General features: G+C 42.7%; 1 protein-coding gene and 1 long non-coding RNA gene across 2 annotated transcripts in view; one reads left to right on the top strand and one right to left on the bottom strand.

The window, feature by feature from the left end:
• The window catches only part of ngfb (nerve growth factor b (beta polypeptide)), a 33,397-nt gene extending 13,014 nt beyond the window's left edge, over positions 1-20,383 (top strand). The window contains exons 2-3 of the mRNA XM_063911560.1: positions 15,621-15,770; positions 18,038-20,383. Of these exons, the coding sequence (XP_063767630.1) occupies positions 18,049-18,636 (588 nt within the window). The 5' untranslated portion in view covers positions 15,621-15,770; positions 18,038-18,048 and the 3' untranslated portion in view covers positions 18,637-20,383. The remainder of the gene's footprint in view (positions 1-15,620; positions 15,771-18,037) is intronic.
• LOC134883266 (uncharacterized) lies at positions 16,749-18,614 on the bottom strand. Its single transcript, XR_010168254.1, has 3 exons — positions 18,433-18,614; positions 17,996-18,335; positions 16,749-16,952 (listed from the first exon to the last, which is right to left on the bottom strand). It is a non-coding gene; the product is annotated as an uncharacterized LOC134883266 (long non-coding RNA).
• Positions 20,384-27,231: the final 6,848 nt, after the last annotated feature.

The following is a 27,231-nucleotide window of genomic DNA, read 5'->3' on the forward strand; positions in this document are numbered from 1 at the left end:
ACATTTTTCCTGTGTGCAGTCATCAGGTGGTACTGCTGTAGCCCATCTGCTTCAAGGCTCAATGCGTAGTGCGATGTGAGATGCCCCAGTGCACACTAATGTTGTACGGCAGTGTTATGTGCATATTTGTAGCCCACCTAGTAGCTGGAATGAATGTTGCCATTCTCCTTCATGGCAGGGCCAGACTGCTGACTGCATGTTCCTTAACCACAGAGTAACTGCTGTGTGTCGACGGCAACAAATCTGGGCCCAAATTACTGGGACATTTGTTTTCTGTTAACATGATTGCTTTTTTGCATGATAAATTGAATAATAATGTTTCCGATTTTAAATAATAACATGAGGCATTTATTTACATCTTGTCATTTTCAGAAAACTCATTATACTCTCTGTTCTGAGGTTAGCCAAATGACACATTATACATTAAAATAGATTGTTTTTCTCTGCTGCTGTAATAAAGTTAATTTAAGTTTCTGGTATTTCATATTAAATCTCAAATAGTTTTATGGCTCAGCTTGTAGCATTACTTTGCTTGTCAGGTAATTATAATTCATCGAACTGTAATCAACTAAATAAACACAGATTTAAGGTTCTGTATTATGTTGCTTATATTCAATGTGTTTGTTGGACATGATTTACATAGCATGTTATTGTGAAAAAGATAAGGTGAGATAACCCTGAAAACATGTCTCTTTTACTTAAACAAATTATTATCTCTTCCTTAACCTCACATGGGAAGCAATCACACTTTTTACTTTCTTTCTTTTTTAAATTAAATTCTTAGCTAGACTTACTAACACTGAAGTCATATAGTTTAGAGATTTTTTTCAATTCATGCCAAGGAAGGCAATTCCAAAATGAGTGTTTTGAAGTGAGGCTATTAATCTGATAAAACATGTGTGAATGTCAACGGTTGTCTACAAAAATGAAGCAACAACGAAAGATCAATATCCTATTTAAATTTGAGAAAAGAGGGCTACACAAATTCTCTTGGATCATTTCAATATAAAGACATGTAAAAATTGGGGACCATTTATTCAGGAATACATCTGTTCTTAATAGTACTGTTGTGGTTATGTTTTCCATGTAGTAAACATCTTTAACTTTGTCCCTCCATTGTGTAACTGTGAGGCGCAGCAGCCTCAGCCAGGGGACTGTGATCCAGCTCAGCTCACTGTTAAGACCTCAGGAAGAGATGACCTTAAATTGCCTCTGACCTCAGATGTCAATAAATGTATCTCCATGACTACTCAAAATTCTCCATTCACAAGAAACAAGCTGAGCAAATCATCGACCAAATTCTTTTTGAGAAACAGATTTGTTTTTACATGAAATTGCTGTATTCTGTTTGTTTGGAGATCATGATCTGCTTGGCCAACATTTTTTTAAATTTAAAACATATAGTGTGTTTAAACTACTTTATTAGGGTCAGAGGTGAATAATGAACCTGGGAGGAGGCATCTTGTGAAGGTCAGGTTTAACTCCTACAGCATTTGGGTAGTCCAGTAGTTAATTAATTTGCACTATGAGCTAAAATTAGTTACACAATTAGAGATAGGAGACAGACTCAGAATCATAGGAACAAGGTGTCTCCTTTGCCAAACAGCCCGTCGTGGACTGAAAAGTCACAGATTAAAATGGCATGACAGCCAGAGACCAGCGTTGTTGTGGTGCTGTAAAGCAAGAACACTTTCTGTGCTGGCATAAATTCTTTACAGGAGTACTCTTCTAAATTTACAGGCCTTTTACTGCTGTTTATGAATAGCTTACATCCCTGTCATCTTGCAAGCGAACAGTTGTCTTAGTTCTTCAGTCATGCTTAAAGTTAGCTACTTGCCACGCTATCCTCATTTAAAGAACATAAAAGGATGTTTTCCTGGGTTATTTCTAGGCTTTTGTTTCTGTGTGTGTCAGGTGATTGACACTAAGTAAGGTGGAACATAACACACTCAGCCTGCTGTGACACTTAAATCAAGCACACTTAGGCACGGTGACATAAAGATAAAAACTAAATGACAAAACATAATTAAGGCTTCTGGTTTTCAGTGATTGGTTATCTTCGGTAAATGGGTGTCTGTGTTTCATCACTGCAAACATCTTTATTAAAGAAATCTGGATGTAGGAAATCATGCCTGATGGAAAACAGACTATAAACAGCTATATCAATATTTCAAAAATGTTATGCAGTGTTGACAGCTCATCTGGTTTGTATATGAGTCTTCATACACAAAATTCCTCAATGATCTGGTTTCCTCTTTTTCCTAAAAAATATTTGCTTGTTAAACATATTGCTATATATCTCAAGTGTTTAAACAAGTCTTTCAAAAACTGATGTTTTAAGGAATGCTGACAGAATTTCCAGCAGTAATATAAAATACCCTAAATAAACTACTTAGATCCCTTGCTTCATTAAAAGTTATATTACAATACATTTTACAAATTGAAAAAGTTACTGAAGTAAAAGTAAAGAGTATTATTAGTTAATGTACCCTAAAGTATTAAAAGTAAATATGCAGAATGGCTCTTTTAACATTGCTTTAGTATATATTTTTTAATCACCAAAATATAAACGTCATACTATTTAAATGTTGTAGTTTGTCAATGTTTCTTTACCAAATTATTGTTAAACATTGGAGAGATTAGTTGTAGATATAGTACTGTACTAAAAGAAATGTCTAAAATATTTGTACATGTATTGTATGTACAGAGAATAATGTATCACATATAATGTCAGTATTTATCTCCAAAATGAAGCATAAAATAGAAAGACTAAAGTAAAGTACAAGTATATGGGGCGCCGTTTGTAAAGCAGCTCACGCAGCAACATTTTGTCACATTTAGCTTCAAACAATGTTTAAAAAACTGGTGGGAATTTTTGAGTCACTTTTTTGCACATTTACAACAATATTTGTCAACTTAGAGATATTTTAAATATTTAAATCTAAATGCTAAATCTAAATGTGAAATCTAATTAAATGTTAAATCTAAATCTAAATGTTCAATCTAAATGTTTCGGGTGAATCTAAATATTTAGCTAATATGCAAATTCAAATGCCGGTAACAGGAAGTACCAAAATAAAAGCTCGAGGAGGTCAGAGTGTTTATAGTGGCAAATAACGAATAAAACCCACCTTATCTGGGGAAATTGACTCTTGGACATGGACTATCGTGATAATAACTACCTAAAATAACAAACACGGTTGGAGAAACTTTATTTGAAGAGTACTGTGAGTTTTTAGTGTCACTTTTATGAAGGGTGCCGGAATTATGACCTGTAGCCACTACAGCCAGCCACAAGGGGGCTCACTCACCATGACTGATCTGTCATCCTACACCCGCGCTCCTCCACCCGATACACTGTACTGTCGGCCGTGGTCGCGCCGCAAACATGACTGAATCTTTAGCTGAGAACATCGGCAGAGCCGTTCTGGCGGCAATATGTCGACAGCGACGGCAACCGCCACAGGGCCACCTCGGTAAGTATGCTTTCCAAATCACGTATCATTGGATGCTTGTCAAGGCTAACTTAACTAAACTAGCTAACGGTAGCCAGTAGAGATTTGCTACTAGCGCCAATGCTCTTTATGTGTAGCTATGATGGCCTCACAGAATGTCCTTATTCTGCTATCCAACTAGCTAAACACCTTCCCACAATGAGATCCGGACACCGAGGGTGAAGATGACTCTTTATATGGGAAATTGTGAAACTGAAATACACACAGTACATACACCAGTAAATATATGGCAATATGAGTTACACATAAATGGCTCAGACAGATGCGATCAATACAAGGCTATTCAAAGCTAGCAGGGCAAATAAACTGTAAAACTCTGGCTGGAAATTATAAGGCATTATTCTTAATGTAATTAGTTTTAGGCACAAATGTCATAACAACATGTACTTACAGAGAATGCCTAGGAACAACTACAGGAAAAGCATAATAAACGTCCGTGCTGCTCTTAACCATGCTGTCTACTATTTCTTCTTCTGGCTTTCTGCCTACTTCCTGTAGCTACAGTGCATCGAGTATCAAAATAAAAGTCTCCACATCGTTTAGTCTAAAATAACTGCTGGCAGAGCCAGAACACTCCCCGTCTGGTATCTTTAGAGATACCATAACACATAAAAATGACACATTACTCTGGGGATAGAAGGAACACTAGTTCTGTAATAGGTCTGTAATAGTTCTTTGTTTTCCCTTGCTGAACAACCTTGACTTCAGCCTTTCTTATGAGACCATCTTGACTTGGAACAGTCTTAACAACGACCCCCATAGGCCACTCATTCCTTCGGGCCTGTTTCTCCTTGAGAAGGACTACGTCTCCTGGCTTGAGATCTGGTCTCTTGTGTTGCCACTTCTGCCGGGACTGCAGAGTAGCAAGATACTCCTTACGCCATCTGTTCCAGAACTCGTCGGCCAGCAGTTGAACGCGTTTCCACTGGTTCTTTAAGATCTCCCTTGGACTGCAGCTGCCTAAAGGTGGAAGGGATGTGCCTGATTTCTGGGTCAGCAGGATGGAGGGTGACAAAATGTAGGGATGCTCAGGGTCCGATGAGACTGGTATCAAAGGACGGGCATTAATTATGGCTGTGACCTCGGCCAGGAAGGTAGTGAGTGTCTCATGTGTAAGATGTGCTTGTCCAGCACGCAGCAGCATGCTGTCCAGTATGCGCCGTGCAACGCCGATCATCCGTTCCCACACTCCACCCATATGGGATGAATGGGGTGGGTTAAAGGTCCATGAACATCTTTCTTCTTGCAGGAAATTCTGGACCTTGCCCCGCTCTGTGGTGCTGATGCCCATTTCTCGGCATGCACCAACGAAGCTTGTCCCACAATCTGAGCGCAACTGTTTGGCTGGGCCACGCAGCGCGAAGAAACGCCTCAGGGCATATCGGCGGTTGTTAGGTAGACTCATCCGCGGCTGGCGGAAAGGTAGCGGAGCCACCCAACTGTTCGCTGAATCCTGAAAGACTTCATTCTCCATTGTCTCAAGGAACAGGAGATCTTCCATTGATGGCGCTAACTTGTGATCGTTCCTGGTTTGCTGGAAAACTGATACGCCCAGGTTGTCACTGTGTGTCACTTGGCTGACAGGCTGGGGCTGATCAGGGAAGAAGAGTCTCTCCTTTACCTTCAAGTGGTTCTTACAAGGGGGCAGGCAGCTTGGTCTGCCGTTTTCAAGGATGTACGTTTTCATACTAGTGACCTCAGGAAGCCGATGTGTGCTGCCCAGGCACACATCGCCGACTATCACCCACCCTAAGTCTAGCCTCTGTGCGTAAGGTGCGTCATGTGGTCCATTGATCTGTTTACGCACCTTGTGCACTCTCAGCCTGTCCCTGCCCAGCAGTAGCAGGATCTCAGCACTCATGTCGATCTGTGGTATTTCACTGGCGATAGCTCTTAGGTGGGAGTGGCTGTGTGCGGCGGCTGGAGTTGGTATTTCTTCTCTGTTGTTAGGGATCATATTGCACTCCAGAAGCGTGGGTAGGGTTAGGCTGATGTCGCCATCCGCAGGTTCAATGACGAACCCTGTAGCTCGCCGACCGGACGCCTCACCTACACCAGAGCAGGTTTTCAGAGTGTAAGGGTATGTGGGCCCACTCATACTGAAGATGTCAAAAAACTCTGAGCGCGCCAGCGACCTGTTGCTCTGGTCGTCTAGCATGGCGTACATCCTCTTGCCCTTGTTGCGGCTGTCTGCTGGGTAGACCGTCACAAGGCATATCTTGGAGCAAGACTTGCCATTGAAGCCTTCCCCGCATACCTCCGTGCATTTGGAAACCACTGCAGTTTCTGGCGCTTCATAGCTCTCCCCGCCATTCTCTGATGGGGGTGGTGAGGTCTTGGAGACCCATGGAGCTGGGCCTGGGTGCATCGCTGTTGGGTGTCTATGGCTATAACACTCAGTGCATTTGATTGCTGCCTCACAGTCTCGGGCCATATGCTTATTTGACGCACAGCACTTAAAACAAATGTTATTCTCCTTTAATATTTTCATTCGTTCATCCATTAGCTTTTCTCTGAAGCCGCGGCACCTTTGCAGGGAGTGTGGTTTTTGATGCACAGGGCATTGCTTCTCTGGGTCTTCGACAGTGAGCATGGGTGTAAGAGACATATAGGCTGAAGATGAGCAGCACGGTGTGTTAGAGTGTGTGTGTGTGTTGCAGAGGGGGTGGTTCACCTGGGAGTGGGCGTGTGTGCGTGCGGAAGTGTGTGTGCGTAAAGGTGGGCACTCACCGGTGACGCAGATGAGAGAGAGAGAGAGAGAGAGAGTCAGGGTTGGGAGTAGCCGTAATTTTTGTTGACCGCTACCGCTACTCATTCATTCATTTTATCCATCCTTGCTGCGCTGTGATAGCTCTGTGCTTTCAATAAATGCACCTAAGCATATTTGGATCTCAGCGTGTCTTTGTCATGGTCTACTGTGGCGCGTCATAAATCTACATACCTGAGGACCCAAACCTCATAGACTCTCAGCGGCTAAAAGGTTTGTGTTTGGAAGCCGCAACATTTGTCAACAAAAAACAGGCGTTTAATGAAAATCATCAAGCCGCATCAAAGAACCAAGTCGTCCCGCACCGACTAGCCCGAGAACAAAGGAGCCACAGCTAAGTGCCACACCACGCCAAACATTTACCTGGGAACAGGTAGGCCTGAACCTGTTAATGTTTGTGGATTAAGGAATCCGCTTCGATTGGAATGCATTGAGTCAAATGAGGACAATGTATTAAATGGATACGCTGGTTGCATTGGCGCATTGATGGTGGCGCATATTCTCCGTGCTTTAATGGATTGTGATGTCGGGACTTTGTGGCATGTGGCGGCTGATGTTGTCTAAAGACCTACTGCTTGTTGAAATGCTTGGATCGAATCCGCTCTGTCAATACATTTAAATGCAATGTCTATGGATGGATTTGAATACGCTCTTGAATGAAATGTGATTGTGTTGCTTCATACAAAAATACAATCTAACGAAAATGAGTCAAATAAACGCTGATGCTGAATGTTCAAACATGGAACGTGAAAAGAGGGAAATCAAACTGACGGCCAAAGCAATGGAAAATAAAATCGAACGGTTGCAGCATGAGCGCAAAAGTGCCGTTAATAAAATCAAAGAGCTTATTCCGCAAATAAAAGCGCACATGAAATCAAAAGAAAATGTAACTGAAATCCCCTCACAACTGAATAACTTGAATGCACTGTGTAAAAAGGCCACTGACCTGCACAACGAAGTATTGCAACTTCTTCCTGATGATGAACATAAAAAACAAAAGGAGTGGTTTTCTAGCATTATGGATTACAGTGATGCATTCAAGGAACAAGTGGAAAAATGGATAAAGGAAAATCCGCATGAAAACTCAAATGAATTACCACTACAGACAAATACTTCTGAGCAACCAACAAAGGAAATAAATTATGCAGAACAAATTCCTGTCGAAAAAAGTAAGGATTTGTCTGTTGCTGACCCTCCAGTACCTGTTTCCACTGGACAAGATCCTCAGGATGAACTACAGCCCTGTGACAGCATCTCAAATGCAACCAAGAAATCACGCTCACATCATTCCTCATCCTTGGCTTCACGCTCATCTGCTCGCTTAAAAACGGAAACAAATCTTGCAATTTTGGCAACAAAACAAAAGGCATTAAAGGAAAAACATGCATTGGATGAAGAGGAGTTAAAGCTACGCAAAAGAAGAGAACAGCTTTTACTGGAGAATGAAATCGCTGAGGAAATGGCAAAACTAAGTGTTATAAAATCACAAAGCAGTGTTGGCAGTAAATCAAAGTCAAAGGTTTCAGATGGGATGAACTTATACTATGAAAAGACATGCTCAAAACAACAACTTAACATCAATGTTATGGAATTTGTCCCATCACTGCCAGTTAAACTAAAATCCAACGCAATTGAAACCACACAGACAGTTGTGAAGCCTAAAGTCACTCACTTACCTGACATAAAACATCTCCCAGGTCCTTCTTACCTGCTCCAACGTTATCTAACCACTCCTGAAGATCCTGTGACCAATGTTACACAAACTGATGCATCACAAAATGACAGTGTGCTGGACATAATGAGAAAACAAAATGAAATTTCAACACTCTTGATGCAACAACAATGCCTCTCAGCACTCCCAAAAAGGGAAATTCCCATTTTCGATGGTAACCCACTCAAATACCATTCGTTTATTAAAGCATTTGAAAATGGAGTTGAGCGAAACACCAGTAACAACTGTGACAGACTCTACTTCCTTGAACAATACACCAAAGGGCATGCAAAGGGACTAGTGAGGAGCTGTCAGCACATTGAGTCGAGCAGAGGATATGTGAAGGCGAAGGCTCTATTGAAAGAGCACTATGGCAATGAGCAAAAGGTGGCAGCAGCATACATGGAGAGAGCTTTGTCATGGCCCACTATTAAAACAGAAGATGTGAAAGCCCTCCAGGAGTACGGCCTCTTTCTGCGTGGATGCTGCAACGCTTTGGAGGATGTGCAGTATTTAAGTGATCTGGACACACCCACAAACATGGTGGAAATCATTAAAAAACTGCCGTACAAACTCCGAGACCGCTGGAGGTGCGACGCATGTGACCTGCAGGAAAGGTACAATAGGAGAGCAAGGTTTGTGGATATTGCCAACTTTGTTGAAAAACAGGTAAAAATCTTGACAGACCCTGTGTTTGGAAACATTCAGGACACTGTTATAACAACTAAACAAATGAATCACAAACCTCCCCCTCGCTCCAGCATCAGAGGAACCAGCTTCGCTACCACAGTGAATCGTGTGGAGAGAACAGCTCAACCTGTGAAAGCTACATACATAAAACCACCAGCCAAGAAGATCTGTCCCTGCTGCACCGGAGGACACACATTGGATGTGTGTGCGCGGTTGGAAAAAATGGCACACAAAGAGAAAATTGACTTCCTGAAGGAAAATGGTGCTTGTTTTCGCTGCCTGTGTATAGGACACATAAGCAAAAATTGCCAAAGGAAGATTTCCTGCTCGAAGTGTGGCCTAAGACATCCAACTGTGCTCCATAAGGATAGTGTGGCAACGGCAGAACCAGCTGAGAGAAGCATCCAGGTTACAGTGGACGACACCTTGGTTTCCAGTGGGCTTACAGGGGCTGGTGAGATGGATTGCAAGCTTCCTATCGTGCCGATTCAAGTGAAGGCGAATAAGGGCAATAAAATCATTCTCACATACGCCTTTTTGGACCAGGGAAGTACTGCGGTGTTCTGTACTGAGAGTCTGAAGCAGAAGCTCAATTTGTCTGGGAAGAGAGCCAACATTCTTCTCAGGACCATGGGGCAGGAGAAGGTGGTCAGTAGCTACATTGTGCCAGAGCTGGAGGTGGCAGCACTTGAAGATGACAGCTTCATTGAGTTGCCAAAAGCGTATACTCAGTTGTCAATGCCAGTCCACAAAGCAAACATACCCACAAATAAGGATCTGACAAGGTGGCCATATTTAAAACACATCTCCTTACCACAGATTGAGGCTGGAATTGAGTTGCTGATTGGAACGAATGTTCCACGAGCCATGGAACCGCTGGAAGTTATCCGCAGTGAGCACAATGGACCCTACGCTATAAGGACGGCACTGGGCTGGACGGTAAATGGACCACTGACAGGAAACGGTGGAGAGGCCAATTACTGTGAGCAGCCAGTAACTGTGAACCGTGTGTCCATTGTAAATCTGGATGAACTGTGGCAACAGCAATTTAAGATGGACTTTCCAGAATCTGCTGTGGAGGAACAAGTGGGTCTGTCCAGGGAAGACCTGAGGTTCATGGACATGGTCACAAAGTCAGCCAAACATGTCAATGGTCACTACCAGGTCGCCCTGCCTTTGAAAAATCCAAACGTCAGCATGCCAAATAACAGGAAAGTGGTGGAACAGCGTCAAAACCATCTGAAGAGGAGGCTCCAGAGGGATCCAGTGTTTTACAGGGAGTATAACACCTTTATTAACGATCTACTTGGTAAAGGTTATGCTGAAAAGGTTCCTGATGCAGAGCTGGAAAGAAGTGATGGCAGGGTCTGGTACATACCGCACCATGGTGTCTACCACCCGACAAAGGGAAAGCTCAGAGTTGTTTTTGATTGTGGTGCCAGTTACAAAGGACAATCTCTGAATGAAGAGCTGTTGCAAGGGCCCGATCTAACCAGCTCACTGATTGGAGTTGTGACCAGGTTCAGGAGGGAACCTGTGGTCATTATGGCTGACATAGAAGCTATGTTTCACCAGGTGCAAGTGCCCCCAGATGATGCTGATCTGCTGCGATTCCTCTGGTGGTCACAAGGAGACTTGAACCAAGCACCATGTGAATACAGGATGAAGGTACATCTTTTCGGAGCTACATCCTCCCCTAGCTGCGCCAACTTTTCCCTCAGGAAATGTGCAGAGGATTTTGGACATGAGCATAAGGAGGAGACAGTGGACAAGCTGCAGCACTGCTTTTATGTGGACGATTGTTTGGTGGCAGTTGCAACAGAAGGAGGAGGCAGCATGAGGACGTTGCTGACCTCTATATGGACTTTGTGTTTTCGGACGTCAGATGGACTTTGCACTAATCGGTCATGACGACCAGAAGAAGGAATATTCGTTGTAATGACTTTTCATGGACTTGAGCAATTTATTAGAGATTTTTGCATTATCGTTGAAATTGATATGATGATTTATTATGTCTCCTATTGTGTTTTGAAATGTGAATTATTATGTGAGACCTAATAATTAGGGGCTGGTGTGTAAGAGACATATAGGCTGAAGATGAGCAGCACGGTGTGTTAGAGTGTGTGTGTGTTGCAGAGGGGGTGGTTCACCTGGGAGTGGGCGTGTGTGCGTGCGGAAGTGTGTGTGCGTAAAGGTGGGCACTCACCGGTGACGCAGATGAGAGAGAGAGAGAGAGAGAGAGTCAGGGTTGGGAGTAGCCGTAATTTTTGTTGACCGCTACCGCTACTCATTCATTCATTTTATCCATCCTTGCTGCGCTGTGATAGCTCTGTGCTTTCAATAAATGCACCTAAGCATATTTGGATCTCAGCGTGTCTTTGTCATGGTCTACTGTGGCGCGTCATAAATCTACGTACCTGAGGACCCAAACCTCATAGACTCTCAGCGGCTAAAAGGTTTGTGTTTGGAAGCCGCAACAATGGGGTTAGAGTGGGCAATGTCAGTTTTGTGCACAGAGACTGTTCTGCGGCTGCTGTTGTGAGTTTCACTAAACTTATCTGTCCTGTTTGCAGCACTACAGAGAGAAAAACTAAAGCTTGGGTCGTTGCGTGCCTTTGCCTGCTTGCGCACGAACTCTAGAAAGAATTGGAATGGAGGATAGGGAACCCTAAATTCTTGTTTGTATCGTGAGCCTTCCATTACCCACTTGTCCTGCAGCCCATATGGCAGTTTCTCCACTATTGGGTTTATACCCCTTGCTGTGTCGAGATATGATAGGCCAGGTAAGTATCCCTCACGCTTTGCAGACTCAATCTCCAATAGCAAATCAGATAGCTCTCTGAGTTTATGGGGCTCCTTGTGGGATATTTTAGGAAATTGTTCGAGTTTCCTGAAAAGTGCACCCTCTATAGCTTCGGGCGAGCCATACATCTCTTCTAACCTCTCCCATACGAGCCATAACCCTGCTGCTTGATCTCTCACGTTCACTGATCTAATGCGGCGTGCTTGCTCTGCAGATTCTGGGCCTAGCCATCTTATTAGCAGATCTGTCTCTTCTCCTGCTCTGAGGTCTAGGCTTTCAATGGTGTTCACGAATGAGCCTTTCCAGGATAAGTAATTTTCTGGCTTATCATCAAACCTGGTGAGTCCTGATGACACCAGCTGACTTCGTGCTAGGTACCTCGCCAAGTCAAATGTAGCTGTGTCACTGGAGCGGTGAGGAGCCCAGGGTCTGGTGGGGCTGTGGTCATTATACCTGGGTGTGTAAGCCATTACGCCTGGCCTGAGGGGGCTGTGGTCAGCGTACCTCGATGTGTGTGCAGGTAAGCCTGACCTGAGTGGGTTGTGGTCAGCATGCCTGTATGTGTGTGCAGGTAAACCTGACCTCAGTGGGTTGTGGTCAGCGCACCTAGAAGTGTGAGGAGGTAAGCCTGACCTGAGAGGGCTGCGATCAGCGCACCTGGATGTATGAGGAAGTAAGCCTGGTCTGAGTGGGTTGTTCTCAGTGTGCCGGGATGCGTGCGCAGGTAAGCCTGGCCTGAGTGGGTCGTGGTCAGCGTGCCGGGATGCGTGAGCAGGTAAGGCTGTATGCTGTGGCTGACTACCCAGGAGCTCAGTGCAATTGTGTCTGCCCGCACGACCCTCGTCCGCATGGGGGACACCATCTGCGAGGTGGTGGTCGTCAGGAGCTGGGGTGTTACTTTCCTTATCTCCACATACGGATACATATGTGCTATGATTGTGGGGCATTTGCTCGTCCTGTGAGCATAAATCTACGGGTGAACGATAGCTGCCACTGAGATGGCTGTGTCTCTCTACATAATCCTCAGTGCGCTGTTCCGCACTTTGCCTGGGCGATAACTCTGGTCCACGACTGCGGCACTCATCTTCAAAGTATACGGCCACAGCCTCCATTACTACAGCTTCCGCCGTGGCGGCTTCTGCCTCTCTTTCCCTTTCTAAGGCGATGAGTGTTGCCTCTAGACGGGCTTTTTCCATCTTTAATTCAATCTCTTCACATGAATAGGCAGCTCTTGTGTGTGCGGCTTGGGCTTTAGCACGTGCTGTGGCTGCTGCCAGTGCTACTGTACATGAAGCTCTACTCATATGAGAGTCTGCAGATCTAACTGATGCACTTTTTCTGTCCATGGCTGCTATGGATGTTTTTTACCTCAATCCTTACTGGTGACGTGGCAGTTGTTGTACTGGTTCAGGCTTCCGGCACGACAATGCAGTCATCAGTAGCTCTTCGAAGGTCTCTCTTTTCACTATGATGGCCTCACAGAATGTCCTTATTCTGCTATCCAACTAGCTAAACACCTTCCCACAATGAGATCCGGACACCGAGGGTGAAGATGACTCTTTATATGGGAAATTGTGAAACTGAAATACACACAGTACATACACCAGTAAATATATGGCAATATGAGTTACACATAAATGGCTCAGACAGATGCGATCAATACAAGGCTATTCAAAGCTAGCAGGGCAAATAAACTGTAAAACTCTGGCTGGAAATTATAAGGCATTATTCTTAATGTAATTAGTTTTAGGCACAAATGTCATAACAACATGTACTTACAGAGAATGCCTAGGAACAATTACGCAGGAAAAGCATAATAAACGTCCGTGCTGCTCTTAACCATGCTGTCTACTATTTCTTCTTCTGGCTTTCTGCCTACTTCCTGTAGCTACAGTGCATCGAGTATCAAAATAAAAGTCTCCACATCGTTTAGTCTAAAATAACTGCTGGCAGAGCCAGAACAGTAGCACATGTTTCTATAAACAGTAAAACTCACACCGGTAAGTGACACCGTGGGACGAACTCATGAGCTGAAAAACAATGTGTGTAAATGTGAGTTAAAGATTTCGTGAAGATGTTCTGAGCAGCAAAGCATAAATTATATCATTTAGCTAACGGAGGTCCGGGCTTTCCCACACATAGACCATTGTGTGGCGCGGCGCCACAGAATCACCATCGAGCACCACGAATAGATTCCTAATTTGTTTTGTTTTTTTCAACGCGATAATTTAGCCAGGAGAAGAACAGCAATAGTTCGGCGAGTATACTCTGTCGCACATCCACATTTCATATGGCATGTAGACGGAAATCACAAGTTGATTAGGTGGACATTGGTTGTTCATGGTGCCATAGACGGATGTGATTGTCAAAGGACAAAAAAGCAGGAAAATGTAGAAACAAAGAGATACATTTTATGCTTTTTTACAGTACGCACACTGGTACCTTATTAACATTAAATGAAATGTCTTTCATTGTGACTGCCTCTGTCCTCCATCAGCATTAACTCTCTCTCTAGCCGAGCAGAGAACGGTTTTATCTTGTGAGTAAAGGCCGGGGGGGGGGGGGGGTTGCTAGCGTGATTTCAGCCCTCCGATCGCGATTATTAGAGATTGCAAATTATCGCGTTGAAAAAAACAAAACTAATTAGGGATCTATTCGTGGCGCTCGATGGTGATTCTGTGGCGCCGCGCCACACAATGGTCTATGTGTGGGAAAGCCCGGACCTCCGTTAGCTGTGACGCTAAATGATATAATTTATGCTTTGCTGCTCAGAACATCTTCACGAAATCTTTAACTCACATTTACACACATTGTTTTTCAGCTCATGAGTTCGTCCCACGGCGTCACTTACCGGTGTGAGTTTTACTGTTTATAGAAACATATGTGCTACACATAAAGTGCATTGGCGCTAGTAGCAAATCTCTACTGGCTACCGTTAGCTAGTTTAGTTAAGTTAGCCTTGACAAGCATCCAATGATACGTGATTTGGAAAGCATACTTACCGAGGTGGCCTGTGGTGGCCCTGTGGCGGTTGCCGTCGCTGTCGACATATTCTGTTTTGCCGCCAGAACGGCTCTGCCGATGTTCTCAGCTAAAGATTCAGTCATGTTTGCGGCGCGACCACGGCCGACAGTACAGTGTACCGGGTGGAGGAGCGCGGGTGTAGGATGACAGATCAGTCATGGTGAGTGAGCCCCCTTGTGGCTGGCTGTAGTGGCTACAGGTCATAAGTCCGGCACCCTTCATAAAAGTGACACTAAAAACTCACAGTACTCTTCAAATAAAGTTTCTCCAACCGTGTTTGTTATTTTAGGTAGTTATTATCACGATAGTCCATGTCCAACAGTCAATTTCCCCAGATAAGGTGAGTTTTATTCGTTATTTGCCACTATAAACACACTCTGACCTCCTCGAGCTTTTATTTTGGTACTTGCTGTTACCGGCATTTGAATTTGCATATTAGCTAAATATTTAGTTTCACCCGAAACATTTAGATTTAACATTTAAATGTAACATTTAAATTTAGATTTAACATTTAGATTTACATTTAGCATTTAGATTTAACATTTAACATTTGGATTTCAATATTTAAAATATCTCTAAGTTGACAAATATTGTTGTAAATGTGCAAAAAAGTGACTCTCAAAAATTCCCACCAGTTTTTTAAACATTGTTTGAAGCTAAATGTGACAAAATGTTGCTGCGTGAGCTGCTTTACAAACCTGCGCCCCATATACTTACTTTACTTTAGTCTTTCTATTTTATGCTTCATTTTGGAGATAAATACTGACATTATATGTGATACATTATTCTCTGTACATACAATACATGTACAATTATTTTAGACATTTCTTTTAGTACAGTACTATATCTACAACTAATCGCTTTACAAACGGCGCCCCATACAAGTATGCCAAACTAGTACTTGAGTAAATGTACTGTTACATTCCACCTCTGCATGTTTCCACTTTTTACATTATGCAGGTCTTTTTTATTTCGGTATGTACAGTATGTGAGTATCTGGGAAGCGGGAATAACATATTAACTTTGTTTCCAGTATGGTCCTCACAAACTATGTGTTTACAGTGGGTTTATGAGCAGGGTGAGACACTTTCCCTGCTTGTCTCTCATCAGGGGTACAGAGCAGAGGCAGAGGAGGCAGCGGTGTGGAGCTGGATGGGGGCCACAGCCAGGCCTGATGCAGGAGCCCAGAACACAACGAGCCCTGATCACGTCCTCTAGAGACCGCCGAGGTGCTACAGTTCACGTGGAGACACTGAAAAGGTACAGAGATGGAGAGTACTTGGCAACACAATGAAACGTAAAGAAACCCCTCATCAGTTGATACAACAGCTTGTGTTACAAACACAACATCAAACACACGCTGTATTCTTCATTTTTCCTAAGTGTGTCACCAAAAAATACACTTTACCTTCTCCCAGCCAAGTTTTTAGTTCAGTTAAAAGAGATTCAGCTGTGAAATAGGAAAACAAATGCAGTAGATATTAAACTCACGTTCCATTGTTAAAAGGATCATCATTTTATACAGTGATTATCCTTCTGAACTTTTTTATCTTTTTTCAAGCTGGTGGTGTGATCTGTTTTTAATCTCTAGGGAAGCAAATAAAAGCAATAAATTATTAAAACATAAGGTAGGAATAAAATAATGGGAAGTTGGCAGCAATTAAAACAAGCAGCAAACCGAGTAAAAATAAACAAAACACTTTGGAGCCCTCCCCAGAGGTGAAAATTCATGGTTTTATTTTAGTTATATCTCTAACTTAAGTATCAAATCTAGAGAATGGATGAATGTTTCCTGCTGTAAAAAAACCTTCAAAATTGGCACAATGTAAAAAGACAGTAAACAGTGTCCCCTGCACGAGTTGTCTGTTTACATCATTTATACTAATCATCCTAACATCGATACATTATTGTCTGTCCAAATGTTTCCCAATGTATTGGTGTGATCATCTCTCACATGGTGTACTATGATTCTTCTTTTGATGTGTTGTGCCAACATTTGAATCCACAAGCACTCACTCTGACACCTGAGGCAAACGGAGCGTATAATAAAGCTTCCTGACTGAGCATGCTGCAGAGGCATCGCAGGTGTTAACACGCCTGCTGTATTGTGTTAAACGCAGCATGTAGCCTGTAGATTTACACAGGCCAGAGAAGACAGATGTTGTGGTGAGGAGCCACAGTGATGGAAACAGAAACTGATGGGATGTCACAACATTGTCTCAGATTCCTGTGGGTCATGTACACCGATTTCCATGGATAACTTACATAAACAAGATCCATTTCCTGTTCTTAAAAAGGAAATTCAGTACTGTTCCTGGAGAATGACACTTATTCTTCCTGCTTGCCCAGAGATAATCATTAAGTCCTTTCTCATGTCTGTGAATAAGTTGAAGATTACATCAAACTCTCTCAGTTCAGATCGTGGATGTCTTTGAGAGCCAACTGTGAAAAAGAAAGAAGATAAAAGCTTAATACTCATCCATAAAATAATGGATAATATGTCGAATACAGGACACAAGAAACACACATCCATAAAATAAACCATAGATTTGAAAGGAATAGCATAAAAAACCTTTACAAATCTCCTGTGAAAAAGAAAAGTCCATTTAGTGTGTGTGATATGAGGCATTAGCCTGCTGCTGTCAAAAACACCATACTGTAAAAGTGTAGCAGATATCCTTCACCCTCCATATTTCTATGGAGTTCAATGTGCTCTCTGTGGTTGTTATTAGGTAGATCTTTTCACTATTAAGCATTACACTAGAAATGCTGCTGTAACATGAGATTATCCCCTGGGGATGAGAAATTCTTGTGAATCTCATGTAAAAACTATGTCAGAAACAGAATTATGTGCTTTAAAACTGTTGCTATGCGACGATAAGTATCAGACCCTGAGTATTAGGCAAGGTGTGTTTTCCACTTTAAAGAGGTTCAACATGTTGTGCCTTGACACTGAAGGAAAAATGGGGAGTATCCACACATAACACATCAATGCCTTACAAGTCTTTGGAGCTTTAATCCAGCTTCAAATCCTCTGCTCTGCACCTTGCCTAAATACAAGACAGCTACTTGTCAAAAACATAAAACGGCAACCAGGAGTTGGTCTCGGTAAAAAGGAAATGGATTACCCAGAAACAGAGTATTTTGTTACAGCAGTGTTTGCATGGGCGGCCTTTCAGACATTGGTCCCACAGAAATGCAAAAGGCCCCACCACCTCTCATTTAAGCAAGATACACTTTATAATTGTTTATCACCTTTTAGTAGTCATTTTGAGTCATTCTGTACTGTGGTTGACAGTAAATTTAAGTCTCTTTGGATTAGTTTGTTGACTCTTTCTGGTTTCTATGTGATCATTCTTCTGCTTGGTGTGTGCCTCTTTGATGACATTTTAAAGGTGAAGGCCATTTGGGCTTCTGGGCCAGTGCCTGTTAGGCCTATTAGGTAATCAATCCATGAATGTTTAAGTCACACAACACACCAGTACCTATATATCTGCAGTAACAGTGTTTTCTTTGCTTGCTGACAGGTCGTGTGCCCATGAGGTCGTCCATGCTGGTCCTGTTCCTCCTCTTCAGTGCCCAGGCTGTGGCCGCCATCATAGGAGCAGCACAGCAGCAGGGTCCAGACAACAACTCCAACACCATCCCCACAGTGGACCCAAAGCTGTTCACCAAGCGCCGCTACCTCTCACCCAGGGTGCTCTTCAGCGACCAGCCGCCTGATGCAGATCCGGCGGGGTCACAGGGGGGCGGAAGGAGGGCCCGCAGGCGAGCAGGGCAGCCTCAGCACAGAGGAGTCTACTCAGTGTGCGATAGCATCAGTCACTGGGTGGGAAACAAGACCAAAGCCACAGACATCTCAGGCAACGAGGTGACAGTGCTGCCGGACGTGAACATCAACAATGTGAACAAGAAGCAGTACTTCTTTGAGACGACGTGCCACAGCGAGCGCTCAGGCAGCTCCGGCTGTTTGGGGATCGATGCCAGACACTGGAACTCCTACTGCACCAACTCACACACTTTTGTCCGAGCCCTGACTTCCTTTAAGAACCTGGTGGCCTGGAGGCTCATACGGATCAACGTGGCCTGTGTGTGTGTGCTGAGCCGTAAGTCATGGCGGCAGTAAAGACTTTCCATTCACACCTCACACACTCTCAGTTAAAAACACAGACATACTCATCACCAAAGGTTCTCATCCTCTAAACATATTAAGTTATTAGTATATGTCAAAGTATCAGGACTGCATGTATTTACACCAGCCCTGGGTCAAAAAGTATAGTTTGTAGCTGATACATTACCAAAGATGCTGTGACACTTAGTATCATACTGTCTTTGCTGCAGGTTATAACAGCTCACAGAGTTATAAAACACAGCTGTTTTGTTGAACTTTGCAGAATTACACCTCAAGGAACTCCACCAATTTTACACATCAAACTCTTTAATACTGCACATGTGGTAAAAGCTTTATGAAGCCTTTGTGGCCTTAATCGGTTCTTGACACTTTTTTGGGTCTAAACACTTTACGGTGTATTAGAAACAAGTGAGCTTACAAAACCTCTGCGTCCCGCTCCTCATATCTGCCAGTCCCTGTTCACAGCAGACATTTTTTGGAATGAACTGGACCATAATTACCTAATCAATTACACCTGTGTTTATCCTACAACCACATGCTGCATGACTGTTGCATTGTGGGTAATGTAGGCACCAGGTTTTGATGCATGGAATAAACAAGACGATATTTTTGGTTCTGCTGCATCAATTCGGACTCTTTTTGTATAAAACAGTATAAGAATGTGTGCCTGTCCTAAATTCAGAGCATTTAAATAGTATGTATTAACTTTTGTCTTTTTCAATAATGATTACAGCCAAAGCCAAGCCATGGCTTCATATCACAATGACATCCAGCTACAGTCCTTCTCACACTGCAAATTTGTACTTTTAGCAGTTTGATAAACTAGGGTGACCAGATTTGAGGTGGCGAAAAAGAGGACACTTGCGATTGTTGCACAGAAGTCTAAGTACAGAAGACTTCTGTGCAAAGCGCCATTCAATTTAAGTACACGCTTAATGGTCCCATGAAAAACTGTGAAAACCGGACGTTTTCATGAATTTATAAAACCCCCCCAGACGCTCCGGACAGGACATAAAAAGAGGATATGTCCGGGCAAAAGAGGACGTCTGGTCACCCTAGATAAACACAGGCAAAGGTTAAGCTGAACGACAGCTAAACTTCTTAAAACTAATAAGCTACGGATGATTTAAAATTGTGATCTTAAAATAAGTTTCAGCGGTCCATATGTCCATTATGACCCACTGCAGAAGAACTACATTTAAAATATCACTGTAACCCTATTAAAGTGTACTTTATCATGTTTTACTTCCACATGACCTTTAACCTCCATTCAACTTCTGCAGCAGATTTAATTCAAGCCTGATATGATGACCTCTAGTGGCATTCAGGTGACAACTTCAAGACAATGAAACTGGGTTAAAAGCATTCACTGTGTTTCATATATATACTGTACACAGTCTTTGGTTGAAATAGACCCTGGTGCATTTTCAACTGCAGCTTGTGAAGACACATAATTGGTGTTTAACAAACTACCATAGACTGTATGAAACTATTTTAAAGGCATCACAGGTTTAAACCTATCTTATACCGCAGCTCAGTTTAAACACATCAACACAATCATGCTGATTATAGTGTTTTATTTTCTCCACCCATTATATGTTCCTATAGCACACCACACTCACTGTAAGTGGACTGAAGTAACCCACACTTTTTAGAAATACAGTTTGACCCAGGTCTGATATAAGCAAACTTTTTGTTAAAATGTTGTTGTTTGTTGTTATTTATTAAACACTTACATTCATGCACTGTGTTGAAGTTTGTTGTTTATGTATAAAATATATTGTTCCTCAGAGACTGAGGACCTGAGAAACCTTAAAAAGAAAATTAAATTGTTGGCCTTGACAGAAAAATAAAGAGAAAACCCATATTTTACAGCCACTAATTTGGTGTTTTGGCTTAGCTTTATGGTTTTCCACTGCTCTTTATTCTTCGTTGAAATGAAACAATAGGAAAATACATAAACATAAATAAGACGGCTAACTCTAAGTAATAATATCATGGCTAACCATTTCTGTTTTGGCTTTGATATTTAAGTGTTGTCAGCGAACTACACATTGTTTTGTTTTTTTAAGTACAGTCAGTAATAATGTATTTCAGGCTTAAAGCACCATTTTTGTATCACAGCTGACATTTAAGATTTCTCTGGTGACACTAGATCTTCAAGGTAAAGGGGAAACAGAAACTAAGAGTCTGCTTAGGTTTTTATCTAGAAAACTACACTTTAAACATAAGTCTCACAAGTTAAAAAGTCTTCCTACCAACTGTCAATACCATTTTTCAAAGACAACTGCTGAATTGTTTACTTCAGAGAACTGATACAAAACAAATGCAACACTGCCCTCTAGAGGTCAGAGGGTGGAACATGTCTAATATGTCTCATGAACCTCACAACAATGGATCGGATATTAACATCATAAATGTAATACTTCTGGTCAGACAACTAAAAGTTAAGTAAGAGACTTTAAAATGGCTTCCAACATTGTTGTACCCAAAAGTACCTAAAGTCAAGGTACTTGTATGTGATCGCATTATTCTTATAGGTTCCCAAATATGTTCATCACTTTAATAGAATGGAATACCCTAAAATGTCCCACAGAGGGGACATTTACATTCTGCATTTCATCCATTCCAGTTTTAGGGGAAGTGGGCTGTCGTTATGTATGGCGCCCAGGAAGCAGTGTAGTGAGCGGTGCCTTGCTTGGGGACACCTCGGTAGCACTTTGTCTTTAGGGGACTTGAAACAGTGATCTTCCAGTTCCCTGTGGAATTTCTTTTCCACTGCCACAGTTGCGGCTAGTAAAAGTAAAGCAAGTTTTAACTTATTTTTCTTCTGCAGGGTAAATTTATCTATCACTCCAAACCACAACAACATAACAGGACATTAAATAATTAGTTTTGCTCCTCTGTCGGACCACTAGATGGAGACCTTGATGTGGCTAAACGTGTAATTCCATAATAATTCAGCCTGTCCCTCTAGTAACTTATACATATTCTATTTTGAGAGGTACAGATGCAAACATATGATCGTAGTTTTCAGATGTGGATACAAACTACCAATCATTTTAAGTTATTCATTCACGGGCCCTGCGTTTCATAATGGTCCATCACAGTTGCGCAGTTCTTTTTATTAACTAACTAGCAAGACCTGTCCTCATAAAAGTGTACAGTTTCTGCTTCATCACCTCTTGACCCTTGCACCTTGTAGAGATCAGGTTACATTTTAAACCAGATTTACATATCCAGCACAGAGGAGGGGGAGGACAAGGAGGGAGGGATAATGATAATTTGACTCCATTGTTCCCAGAGGATATGGTTTTTGTTTGGGTGTACATCCACTGTGATTCAATGACAAAACTGATATAACATTGATGAGGTTAATTCTATCTATCTATCTATCTATCTATCTATCTATCTATCTATCTATCTATCTATCTATTTATTTATTTAAATAAGCCTTTGATATTATTGTGGCTGTCTCCTGATAAATAAAGAGGAGGTAGGCAGTGTTGTGTCTCATGATCCGCTCTGATTCTGATCTGGCAGAGGAACAGGGGGTCGCTGTTTCGCTCCCACATCAGTGCAACAATCAAAGGCAAACATGAGATGCTGTTCTGTCAGAGCGAGGGAAGCCGAGCTGACCCCCTCCGGCCTGAACAGAAAATACAGAACAGCTTCATATTTCACCTTTATAACAACAATTTGCATATTAACACAGGAACAGGTATGAAAACACTCTCACCATCACAATTTCAACATAAATATCTAATGCAATTCCTTGCCTGTGTTCTGCTCAATTAAACGTTTGTTTTTGTTGCTGAATTATGAAGCATCTTGTGCTGCATTCTGTACACAAACAGTGCCATATAAATTAAGATCATTCATTAAATCCAGAGGGCCATGCCATCAGCCTCGAGATAAAGACTTTTTTTTTTTTGAAATTCGACACAGACAATATTATTAATGAACTGTTTTTGTTTGTTTTTTAAACAATAAGAATGAAATGACTTATACAGCTGTTAAGCTGCTATAGCTTTTTTCTTAAATGTGCCAGTCAGTGACTTATCTCAGGTCAGCGGGCCATAAGGTGCATACTTTACACATGCTCCCATATTTCCATAATAAACAGTGATGTCACGTCAGGCGAAAAATACAGTAGGTCTAAGATCCTCAGGTTTAAAAGTGCTGATAAACTCTAATCCAACTTCTAATGTAAATGTCATGGAGTCAGAGTTGCAGCAACTCATGATGCTCCTCAGCACACTGAACAGTTAACGTATTTCTCTTTGACCAGAAAGTGGCACAAGAAATAAAATCTGCAAACAGATGGTAGTTTCTCTACCAGTTTCCTATATCCTGCCCACATAGTTTGTTATGTAATTTGGTGTTTACTTTATACACACACACACGTTTCATTCTGCCCTGTCTCTACCCGACACAGAATGGACGATTAAAGCATATTCCAGTTTGCTTACACTGTTTATTTAAATCCGTCACTGGTTCACAACCTAGTATAACAAACTCTGTCCAGCTACCGTTCATAGGTGTCACACTCTAACAAGTCCGTGGTGAAACGAACACTACATAACAATACTATTGTTACATCCTTTTTCTTTTCCTTTTGTAGTGTGATGTACAGTGGGGCAAAAAAGTATTTAGTCAGCCACCAATTGTGCAAGTTCTCCCATTTAAAAAGATGAGAGGCCTGTAATTTTTTATCATTTATTTATTTTATCACTTCAACTATGAGAGACAAAATGAGAAAAAAAAATCCAGAAAATCACATTGTAGGATTTTTAATGAATTAATTGGTAAATTCCTCAGTAAAATAAGTATTTGGTCACTGTTACGTCCCCACTAAAGTCTAGGGGACCTGGAGACAGTAACACACGACAACCAATTAATGAGCAAGTCAGATTAAATGTAGACAGACAATGTTTATTTCTAATAACTAAAGAATGAACAACAAATGTTCTTCAGGAGAGGAGGAGGAGGAGGAGGAGACAAAGGAGATTGTGCCAAAAAAAGAAATAAATATAACAAAAACCAGGCCTATCCCTACATATCTTCTGAAACAAACTCAACCAAAAACCCTCACTTCCTGAACTACTAATAATTGGACAAAGCAAAATACAGGGGTGGCAACAATCCGCTAACCTAGTGTGTCTAACATATGTTATCTACGTGATGAGATGTAAAGGGTACCCCAAACTTACCTAACTCCTCCACCTCCCACCACACACACACAGTCACAACATATAGCACAGGATACACAATTGTCACAATGCTTTAACGCGCAGTCAAATTGAGGCTCTCCAGTCAGCAGCAGGCCCAGCAGTGAGACCCCCAGAGAAGGCTTCCTGGTTGTCTCCTTTATGGCTGGTCCTGGGTGCTGATTGGTCAGCTGAGGGTGAGAGGAGCCAATCAGTCATCAGTCAGAGATGCCCAGGCAGGTACTGATCAGCTGCTGATTAGCTGTAGCGAATGACAGGGAGTAGAGAAAAGAGCAGGAGGCAAGAAACAAAAGTACAGCCTGCCCGGCACGTAACACCCCCACACATATTATCCAAACAGTATGTTTGGACCTGACAATAACCTTTACATAGCACGAGATAGAATATTATCGGCTCCCTTTTTATGGCTTATTTCAAGGTTGTAGTTCCCAACAATCAATGACCAACGCATAAGGCGTTGATTGTGATTGTACATTCTTGCAAGAAAAACCAGGGGATTATGGTCAGTATATACCTGAATAGGTTTGACACTGGAGCCAACATAGACCTCAAAGTGCTGCAAGGCAAACAATAGGGCTAAAGCTTCCTTCTCAATGGTGGAGTACTTAACTTGATGTTTGTTAAACTTCCGGGAGAAGTAACTCACGGGATGTTCGATGCCCAGTGCATCTGGTTGCAGAAGAACGGCCCCTGCTCCAACTCCACTGGCATCGACCTCAAGCTTGAAGGGTATCGAAAAGTCAGGTGCAGAAAGAACAGGAGAGCAACACAGAATACCCTTAAGGCTTTCAAATGAGTGTTGGCACTCCCCAGACCATACAAAAGGTTTGGAGGGACTGATCAACGTAGTCAGTGGGGCTGCCACCGAGGAGAAGTTTCTGCAAAAATGGCGATAGTACCCTGCCATTCCCAGGAAGCGGCGAAGTTCCCTCCTGGTGGATGGCACCGGCAGGGAGGCAATTGCCCTGATCTTTGCATCAGCAGGGCACACCTGCCCTTGGCCAACCTGTTGACCAAGGTAGAGGACGGTACCTTTTCCAAACTCACATTTGGCAAGGTTTAGTGTTAGGGATGCAGCCGACAAGCATTTAAATACTTCACTTAAGGTACTCATGTGGCTAGGCCAGTCATTAGAATAGACCACAATGTCATCCAGATATGCCTTACACTGTGGAACATGTCCCAAAACAAGATTTACCAGCCTCTGAAAGGTGGCAGGGGCATTACACATCCCAAAAGACATCACAGTGTACTGAAAGAAACCGTCAGGGGTTACAAAAGCTGATATATCAGAAGCACGCTGTGTTAAAGGAACTTGCCAGTATCCCTTTAACATGTCCAACTTACTGACAAATTTTGCGGGACCAATCTCATCAATGCAGTCATCAATGAGCGGTAACGGGTGTGCATCGGGGACAGTGACAGCATTGACTTTGCAAAAGTCAGTGCAGAATCTGGGACTTCCATCTGCCTTTGTGTCCAGCAGACAAGGTGAACTCCAGGGACTAGAGCTAGGCCTTGCAAACCCATTTTGAAGGAGATACTCAACTTCCTTTTTCATAACTTCCCTCTTAACTGGGTTAACCCTATACGCACGCTGTTTGATGGGCAAAGGGTTGGTCAACACAACATCATGAACTATGACAGAAGTTTGTGAGGGAGTGTTATTGAAAAGACATTCAAAGTCAAATATCAGGGACTTAATATCATCTCCCTGATTATCAGGGAGATGAGACAAGTAGTGGGGCAAATCCAACAATACCTCAGCATTGCTTAGTCTTGCCCCCTGTGGTGTTGCATTGCGCATCACCAACTCATCTTTATCCTCATTTGAGCTCACCTTAGAAATTGAAGCCATAGGAGAGACTAACGTCCCCACCTGGTGAGCTTTGGAAGACTCATTTTGGTCATCCGGGAGCGGTACCTCTTTAGCATGTTGACATGACACACTCTGGTAGGACGTCTGCGGTCAGGTGTTTGAATGACGTAATTTGTTTCACCGAGCTTTGTATCTACAACATAAGGACCAGAGAATTTAGTAGACAGAGCAGAACCAGTTACAGGCAATAGAACCAATACTTTGTCTCCTGGCTGAAACAAGCGCGCTACTGCCTTCTGGTCGTAGCGTTTCTTCATTTTCCCCTGGGCAGAAGCCAGAGCTTCCCTAGCCAAGGAACAGGCCCGATTTAGATGCTCCTTAAGTTTGGCAACATACTCCGGGATACTGCAAACTTTATTCTTTGGCATGATCAGATGCTCTTTAAGAACCCTTAATGGTCCTCTGACCTCATGTCCAAACACTAACTCAGCAGGACTAAAACCTAGAGACTCCTGAACAGCCTCCCGGGCAGCGAATAACACCAAAGGAACACCATCATCCCAATCTCTATGAGACTCATGGCAATGTTTTCTTAGCATGCATTTCATGGTCTGGTGAAATCTCTCTAGTGCCCCCTGACTTTCAGGATGATACGGGCTGGATGTCACATGCTTGATACCTAAGGTGTCAAGTACCCGGGCGAACACTTTAGACATAAAGTTGGTTCCTTGATCCGTTTGAACCACCTTGGGTAGACCAAAGAGGGAAAAAAACTTCAAAAGTGCCCTGGTGACGACTGGAGCAGTGATTTTCCGTAGTGGAATGGCTTCTGGGAACCTAGTGGAAGCACACATGACAGTTAAGAGAAACTGATTTCCAGTTTTAGTTTTTGGCAAAGGTCCCACACAATCCACAATCACTCTTTCAAATGGCTCCCCCATTACTGGAATGGGGATGAGGGGAGCAGGGTGAATCACTTGATTCGGCTTACCAGCAACCTGGCATACATGACATGATCCACAATGAAGAACAACATCTGACTTGAGTCCTGGCCAAAAGAAATGTTTTAAGACTCTGTCATAAGTTTTTGTTACCCCCATGTGACCTGACCACAGATGATCATGAGCCAAGGACATCACTTGAGAACGATAGGCTGTTGGCACAACAACCTGATAAATTGCACAGGAGTCTGACTCTTCACAGGTCTCACTAACCCAACGACGCATCAATAGGCCATCCTCGATAATGTAGGCCCTCTTCTTTGACTTGGCGTCTTCCTCACTGGTAACAGAAGAGAGACATTTGGAAAGTGTTTTATCACTTAGCTGGGCTGCCAAGAATTCTTCCCTAGAGGCAGGCAGTTGTACAAGTTCTGTGCAGTTACGGGATGATCCAGCACCAGCAGACCGGGCCTCCTCTGGCAGCTTGTCCGACTCAGTCGTGACATGAGGAAACTGCCCTGTAGCAAGAAAAGAGTTAGACAAGTAATCTCCATATTTTTTTGACTGGGCCCTTGTAACCACACACGCAGGAAAGATC

This window comes from Eleginops maclovinus, chromosome 20 (assembly GCF_036324505.1).
Source record: "Eleginops maclovinus isolate JMC-PN-2008 ecotype Puerto Natales chromosome 20, JC_Emac_rtc_rv5, whole genome shotgun sequence".
Lineage (NCBI taxonomy): Eukaryota > Metazoa > Chordata > Actinopteri > Perciformes > Eleginopidae > Eleginops > Eleginops maclovinus.